Genomic DNA, 8,696 nt, shown 5'->3' on the forward strand with positions numbered 1-8,696 from the left:
CTTTAAGGTTTCAGATGCATTAAAGCCTGAAATTGCTGTGGGAAAAATTTTAGATTACTAAATAAATCCTGATGTTCAGAATCATCTTTAAGTATTTCTATATATGACAATTCTAACATCAAAAAACAAAAATATCTTATTAGGTTTTGATTTGCAAGGGGACATTAGGTAATAGCTAGTAACTATAAAGACATATTTCAAGTCCTCAGTAAAACTGAAAACAGTAATACCATCATATGGGATACAGCAAAAAATTTTGGAATATTAAGAAAATAAATCTCCGTGTCTCTCTTCCTTTCTCTCCTCTTTTTCCCTCCTTTCTTCCTTCGTTATCTTTTACCTTTCTGTTATGCTTCTTTCTCTGCCTTCCCTTTCTTTCTTGGTACCTATCCCTCCCTTCCAGACTCTACCTCCTCACTCACTCTTTGAAAAAATTCCCCCAAAACCATTAGACAGAAAAATTTAGAAATAAACATTATATATGTTATAACATTAGATATGTTATAACATTATAACATATCTCCTGTGTGTATTGTATATACTATATACTTTAAACATGTCTTTATATTTACTCATTGAGTTATACTACTATAGACTACTATTTATGATTAGAAAAGTCAATTGCTGAATGCTTTATCTTTTGATCCTGAAGGGGGAATTATTTAATACATTGCTTTAAAATTGAACTTTGTTGGTTCCTGACCATTTCTGTGCAGAAAGTGACACAGAATCTAATGTGAAGAAGAAAATGGCATTGTTCCAATTAGGCATTTTAAAAAATAGCGCACTAATTTTAAAAAAGTTATTTAGTATTTATTAGCCACTAATGCGCTCGATAAAGGACAGAAATGGTATGGACCTAACAGAAGAAGAAGATATTAAGAAGAGGTGGAAAGAATACATGGAAGAAGTGTACAAAAAAGATCTTCACGCCCAGATAATCATGATGATGTGATCACTAATCTAGAGCCAGACATCTTGGAAAGTGAAGTCAAGTGGGCCTTAGAAAGCATCACTATGAACAAAGCTAGCGGAGGTGATGGAATTCCAGTTGAGCTATTTCAAATCCTGAAAGATGATGCTGTCAAAGTGCTGCACTCAATATGCCAGCAAATTTGGAAAACTCAGCAGTGGGCACAGGACTAGAAAAGGTCCATTTTCATTCCAATCCCAAAGAAAGGCAATGCCAAAGAATGTTCAAACTACTGCACAATTACACTCATCTCACATGCTAGTAAAGTAATGCTCAAAATTCTCCAAGCCAGGCTTCAGCAATATGTGAACCATGAACTTCCTAATGTTCAAGCTGGTTTTAGAAAAGGCAGAGGAACCAGAGATCAAATTGCCAACATCCGCTGGATCATGGAAAAAGCAAGAGAGTTCCAGAAAAACATCTATTTCTGCTTGATTGACTATGCCAAAGCCTTTGACTGTGTGGATCACAATAAACTGTGGAAAATTCTTCAAGAGATGGGAATACCAGACCACCTGACCTGCCTCTTGAGAAACCTGTATGCAGGTCAGGAAGCAACAGTTAGAACTGGACATGGAACAACAGACTGGTTCCAAATAGGAAAAGGAGTCTGTCAAGGCTGTATATTGTCACCCTGCTTATTTAACTTCTATGCAGAGAACATCATGAGAAACGCTGGACTGGAAGAAACACAAGGTAGAATCAAGACTGCCAGGAGAAATATCAATAACCTCAGATATGCAGATGACACCACCCTTATGGCAGAAAGTGAAGAGGAACTAAAAAGCCTCTTGATGAAAGTGAAAGAGGAGAGTGAAAAAGTTGGCTTAAAGCTCAACATTCAGAAAACAAAGATCATGGCATCCGGTCCCATCACTCCATGGGAAATAGATGGGGAAACAGTGGAAACAGTGTCAGACTTTATTTTTTTGGGCTCCAAAATCACTGCAGATGGTGATTGCAGCCATGAAATTAAAAGACGCTTACTCCTTGGAAGAAAAGTTATGACCAACCTAGATAGCATATTCAAAAGCAGAGACATTACTTTGCCAACTAAGGTCCGCCTAGTCAAGGCTATAGTTTTTCCAGTGGTCATGTATGGATGTGAGAGTTGGACTGTGAAGAAGCCTGAGTGCCGAAGAATTGATGCTTTTGAAGTGTGGTGTTGGAGAAGACTCTTGAGAGTCCCTTGGACTGCAGGGAGATCCAACCAGTCCATTCTGAAGGAGATCAGCCCTGGGATTTCTTTGCAAGGAATGATGCTAAAGCTGAAAACTCCAGTACTTTGGCCACCTCGTGAGAAGAGTTGACTCATTGGAAAAGACTCTGATGCTGGGAGGGATTGGGGACAGGAGGAGAAGGGGATGACCGAGGATGAGATGGCTGGATGGCATCACGGAATCGATGGACATGAGTCTGAGTGAACTCCGGGATATGGTGATGAACAGGGAGGCCTGGCGTGCTGCGATTCATGGGGTCGCAAAGAGTCGCACATGACTGAGCGACTGAACTGAACTGAAGATATTAATACCCTTAAGATATAATTACTATCGAACTAGATATCTTCACTGTCAGAATTTGAACTTTGCTTTTATTTTAAATTGTTTCACCTTCACATTACAATTATAAAAGTATAAAAATGTAAAGAGGGAAACAGAACTTACAAAGAATTTAAGTGGAAAAAAGGAAAGTAAACCAACCAGAACTAATCTTCTAATTTTTTTCTTTATTTACACAATGTTATGCTTCTTTACTAAAGGAAATCAATCCTGAATATTCATTGGAAGGACTGATGATGAAGCTGAAACTCCAATACTTTGGCCACCTGATGCAAAGAACTGACTCACTGGAAAAGACTCTGATGCTGGGAAAGATAGAAGGCAACGACAGAGGATGAGATGGTTGGATGGCATCACTGACATAATGGACGTGAGTTTGAGTAAACTCTGGGTGTTGGCGATGGACAGGGAAGCCTGGTGTGCTACAGTCCATGGGGTCGTAAAGAGTCAGACACGACTGAGTAAAAGAACTGAACTGATGCTTCTTTACAACAAGACAACTTCTTTTTTTCAAAACAACTTTTCATAAGATAATTCTAACAATTTTCCAGGAACAATTTGGCTAACAAATAAAATCCCAGTTGACATTACATTACATTAGAATCATGGACATCATCACATACGGTTTTCCATTGAGGGTGGAGTGTCAACTTTATCACAGAATGATTTCTGTAGCTGAAATTAATGTCCTTGTTTTTAATAGCATCACAACCAGTTATGACTCAACATCTGGGATTTTATCAGTAAGGAATACTCATATAACCTGAATCACTATCTCTGAATCTATTTGTATTCTGATTTCATTTACTTATTTGTAAAGTTGATAGCAGATTTAGAGTACACCAGAATTAGTTTGTAAAAAGCGATAAAATGTAGGTCTAAAACTACAGGTCTAAATAAAATAGTTCCATGTTATAAAGCTAGGTCTTTCAAAACCAAGGTATTTCATATTTCTAGGATAATTTTAGATGGAAAAAATACAGTCTTGTGTTGATATACATAACTTTTTTGTTTCTATTTTTATGACATAAATTTTTTTTGACACACATTGACAAAAGTATAAACTTACAAGAAATTACCTGTTGTCATCTTAACTTCCAAATAGTTTCATTCTTGGCTGAAAGTTTAGGGTTGAAAACAGCACCTAAAATTAATAATTCAGGAAAAATTATCCTCTTTTGATAGCATTACAAAATTTCAAATATCGTAACAATGATATCCTTTTAAATGATGAAAATAATTAAGCATTTATAGCCTAGGGACAAAATTCTTTGGTTAGAACATCTATATTTTTAGATACTTATATATCAATAAAAAAATCTGAACAGGTAAATCTAAAAGATCAATAAACAGTATAAATGCACTAGATATAAATCACTGCCTAAGTAATATAATGCAATCTTAAATCTCTCTCTAAAGAAAAGTCTAATGTTTTACTTTTAATGAAAGTGAAAGTCGCTCAGTTGTGTCCGACTGTTTGTGACCCCATGGACTATACAGTCCATGCAGTTCTCCGGGTGAGATTACTGGAGTGGGCCATGTCCTCCACCAGGGGATCTTCCCAGCCCTGGGATCAATCCCAGGTCTCCCGCATTGCAGACAGTATCTTTACCAGCTGAGCCACAAGGGAAGCCCAAGAATACTGGAGTGGGTAGCCTATCTCTTCTCCAGCAGATCTTCCCAACCCAGGAATCAAGCAGGGGTCTCCTGCATTGCAGGCAGATTCTTTACCAACTGAGCTATCAGGGAAGCCCAATAAACACTGCTAATTTAGTAGTATACTATATGAGTTTCTATATGAAAAATATGAGTCAATATGTAAAAATGAATGACTTGAAATTGACATTTTAACTTTCTCATAAAGCCTATTTCTAATCTGACTTTTCAAAAGAACAACTTTCAATTTCTCAGTTTATTAAAAATGACCAAAAGGTTTGCATTTCTACAGAAGCTTTAAAATTTTTATAAGAGTACTTTTAAATGTACTGTAGATTACATATTACATTAACCAACCTACATGTGCCTTTCTTTTGAAAAATGTCTGGCATCTGGCAAAACAAAGGAGTTATATATGAAGTTATCTGCTTTAACAGAAACAAAGGAATTCCAAAAGACATTTGAAAAGATGATAGATTTATACTTACATTATGATTATATGCTCTCAATTTTATTTTATAAACTTTTATAACTTACTCCTGACTTAAGAAGAAAACCTTTTGTAACAGAAATCTCAATCAACAACTTCCTATTAACACAGGTGTAATAAGCAAGATCTTCTTTCAAAGTGAGTCACTCTTAAACAGACAAGCAGTGAGACAGAGAGACAGAAATTAAACCTATTTAATTTTAAATAATCACTGGCTCATTGTATGAGTTTCTTTTTCTAGAGAAACAGACTTACCTCAATAAAAACTTACATTCAAACAAACAATAAATTTTGTTGGAAATGCAGCATTTCAAAAGTTTTTGAATAATGCAATCTGCAGCAGCTGTACCTTGCCCTTTATAATCCGTCAAAAATCTGATTTACATGGCTGCAATGTGCAGTGTGGGTGTGATTAAGAAAGACCAAGGTGTGCACAGAGGTCAGGCACCAGCCAAGGGAACCAGCCCTTTCAGTCCACATGTTCAGAGTTACAAATGGAGCAGAATTTTATTTAGAAAATAAGTTGTTCTAAACTGCCTTCTCAAATCACTTTCCAAAATTTTCAAGTGATTAAGTAAACCATATTCATTTGGCTCCTAACTTATCTTTGTACGGCTGAATAATTCCATCGTGTTGTATAACTCTGTGAAGAAAAGGAATTTTAACATGGAGTTAGTGGGCAAGTATTCCACAGATTTTTTTTTTGTCTGACCCAAACAATTTATTTTTAGCATAAACATATAATCTCAATACGAGATGTCTAACTAAAGCAAGCACCACCAACAAGACCAAGATGGCATCTCCTCTTCTAAAGTTTAGGTTTTGCCCAGAATTCTTGATATAGGGAACAGCCCATACCAAGAGTCATTGCTCCCAGAACAAAGCCTTGAGCTGCCACAAACATGGATCAGGTGAACAGACATTTTAGTATTTCCCCTGTTCTTCAATCTATATAATCCATATGCAACAATTGCTGCAAAACCTGCCATTCCAATGGGGACAAATGGTGCCTCTCTAGCTTTTTGGATAAGTTTAGATCCCTGATCTTCATCATATGAAGAAACAGAAACATTTGTGTCACTTGACATAGTGATTGAAGAATCTTCAGACAATTACAAGACATTTCAGGTTCCTACTGGCTTCTGACCCCACTCCCATACTCGCCCTCCACAAATTTTTTTAAATTAATTTATTTTAATTGGAGGCTAATTACTTTACAATATTGTGGTTGTTTTTGCCATACATTGACATGAACCAGCCACGGGTGTACATGTGTCCCCCAGTCCCAAAGCCCCCTCCCACCTCCCTCCCCATCCCATCCCTCTGAGTTGGCCCAGTGTACTGGCTTTAAGTGCCCGGTTTCATGCATCGAACTTGGACTGGTCATCTACCTTATGTATGGCAATATGCATGTCTCAGGGCTATTCTCTCAAATCATTCTACCCTCACCTTCTCCCACAGAGTCCAAAAGTCTGTTCTTTTTATCTGTGTCTCTTTTGTTGTCTCATATATAGGGTTGGTGTTACCATCTTTCTAAATTCCATATATACGCATTAATACGCTGTACTGGTATTTTTCTTTCTGACTTACTTCACTCTGTATAATAGGCTCCAATTTCATCCATCTTATTAGAACTGACTCAAATGTGTTCTTTTTAATAGCTCAGTAATAATCCATGTCCATAGGGGTTTTTTAAAAAGGAATTTCCTTACAAAATATATAATATTTACATACATAATGATCTGAAGTACTGAGACAATTTAAAGAAGGTAACAGTTACAATACAGCATACATACACTACCATGTTCAGTGTGAAGTGAATGTAAGCACTGAACATGGCTCATACTGATGGCAATATAACTATCCGCAAACTATAACAAAGCTGTGCTATATGCATTAGGGAAAGTGACAAGGTTTAAAATCATAAATAACTTAATAAAGGAAAGCATAATTTTGTTTAAAATTGAAGTACAGAGTTCTTTAGCAAGTAACTACCTGAAGTATGCCAACCATTCATATGGTTTTCTTTTCTAAAACAACTCAGACATGACTACTTGTTTGATATAAAATGTAGAAACTAGTACATTTGCTCTTTTAAGAAAATATTTAAATAAACTCATAATCCATATTCTGAGAAAAACTCTTTACATTACTAAATACTATCTCCCTCATTCAAAGGTAACTTTTACATATTACAATCTTATAAACACACACATGCAAACATATATATACACACATATATAAAATTTTGTTAGCTTACAATGTTTGGATTTTAAAGTGACATTTTTATGAAAACTCAGTAAGTTTGATTTGAACTATGGTAATATATTGCTGTCCACTAACATGAAAATGACTACTAAACTGTATGTGAGAGATAATAATCTATGAGTTCATTCAGGATATTCAAGATGCTATTTATTAAGAGACAAATCATGGCAGTTAGTTTGATATTAATAATTTTTCACACAATACAAATACATTTAACCTTTGAGGCTACATGATTCTAAAGAAGACTTAACATTTTTCAAGTTAACTTTCACTCTAAATAAAAGCCATGATCTTCAAAAATAATTTGTTCATGAATCTATCGATAAATATGCGGTAAGTGACCTGCTATCATTAACAAATGATAGAAATATAAACAATAGCCAAGTAATTACACAAATGTTTTAGGCTGACAATGCAATTCAACCTAATATATTTTCACAGACACCTATTTATGTCACTATTTATGTTAATATACACTATTTATGTTAATATACACTATTTATGTCACCTATTTATGTTAATATACACACACAGAAACAAAGCTTAACTATTAAGGAGAATCAGAGAAAGATTGTGAGAGGGAGTTTTATTTGTGCTGAGCCTTGAAGAACGAGTAAGGGTTTGCTGTTTTCTGACAGAGGTAACAGATGCTCAAAGGCACAGAAGAAAGAAAATCCTAATGTATTCAGATAACAGCAGACAGATTACAGGTCATGATGTGTTCAGGGTGTGCATGTGGCTTTATAAGAGGAGAGGATGGGGAGGGAAGGAATGGCAAGAACAAGCCTTGTAAAACAGGCAGGGTTTAGACAGTGGACTTTATATAAAGGGGAATGGGGCTCCTTGGAAAGGTTTTTAGCAAAGAAGTGGCATGATCACACCTACATTTTAGAAAATTCATTTTGATAATGGTGTAGAAAAATAGACTGCAATCTTCAGAGGAACTACTATCAGAGAAAACCATTTGGAGGCCATTTTAATAATCAAAAATAGAGAAGAAATAAAGTAATGGGAAAGAGCATAAAGGAGAGAATTAAAGATATACTTAATAGGTACACTCACAGAATGGGATAGCAGGGTACAAAAAGAAAAGTCGAGGCCAGCCTTCAAGTACACATTTTGCTGTGCTCAGTTGTGTCCCACTCGTTGCGACCCCACGGACTGCAGCCCGCCAGGCCCCTCTGTCCATGCGGATTCTCCAGGCGAGAATACTGGAGTGGGCTGCCATGCCCTCCTCCAGGCAAGTACCCATCAGGGAAATGTATATGAAAACCACAAAGAGATGGGACCTTCCTGGTGGTCCAGTTGATAAGAATCTGTATTCTAATGCAGTGGACACAGGTTCGATCACCAGTCAGGGAACTAAGATTCTACGTGCCAGGAAGCAACTAAGCATGCGTGTGGCAACTACAGAGCCCACGCACTCCAGAGCCGGCCCACGTCCCAACTAGAGAAAGCCCCTCTGCTGCAACGAAAGCTCCCACATGCCACAACAGCCAAAAATAAATAAATGAAAATATTTAAAAAAATCTACAATGAGGTACCATTTCACACCTTACTAGAATGTCTGTAATAAAAATGGCAAACAATAACAAAGAGAAACTAGACCTCTCATTGCTAGTGGGACTATAAAATTGCACAGTCATTTTAGAAAATAATTTGATACCTTCCTAAAAAGTTAAAATATAAATTTTCCATGCATGCATACGAAGTTGCTTCAGTCGTGTGCAGTTCTGTACGACCCCATGGC

At 36.4% G+C, this 8,696-nt stretch overlaps 1 protein-coding gene and 1 pseudogene across 3 annotated transcripts in view; both read right to left on the reverse strand.

Moving 5' to 3' along the window:
* Positions 1–8,696, reverse strand: part of NRG4 (neuregulin 4) — a 101,845-nt gene that overhangs the window by 71,621 nt on the left and 21,528 nt on the right. For 2 of the 3 annotated variants that reach the window (XR_011250450.1, XM_069560129.1), the window contains exon 2: positions 3,612–3,676. Coding sequence is in view for 1 of the 3 variants with exons in the window: in XM_069560129.1 (XP_069416230.1) it covers positions 3,612–3,621 (10 nt within the window). In the remaining 2 variants the exon portion in view is untranslated. Of the gene's footprint in view, positions 1–3,611; positions 3,704–8,696 lie in introns of those variants that run through there. The other variant, XR_011250451.1, reaches the window with a different exon arrangement.
* On the reverse strand, positions 5,461–5,894 carry LOC138423526 (HIG1 domain family member 1A, mitochondrial pseudogene; annotated as a pseudogene).

This window comes from Ovis canadensis, chromosome 18 (assembly GCF_042477335.2).
Source record: "Ovis canadensis isolate MfBH-ARS-UI-01 breed Bighorn chromosome 18, ARS-UI_OviCan_v2, whole genome shotgun sequence".
Taxonomy (NCBI): Eukaryota; Metazoa; Chordata; class Mammalia; order Artiodactyla; family Bovidae; genus Ovis; species Ovis canadensis.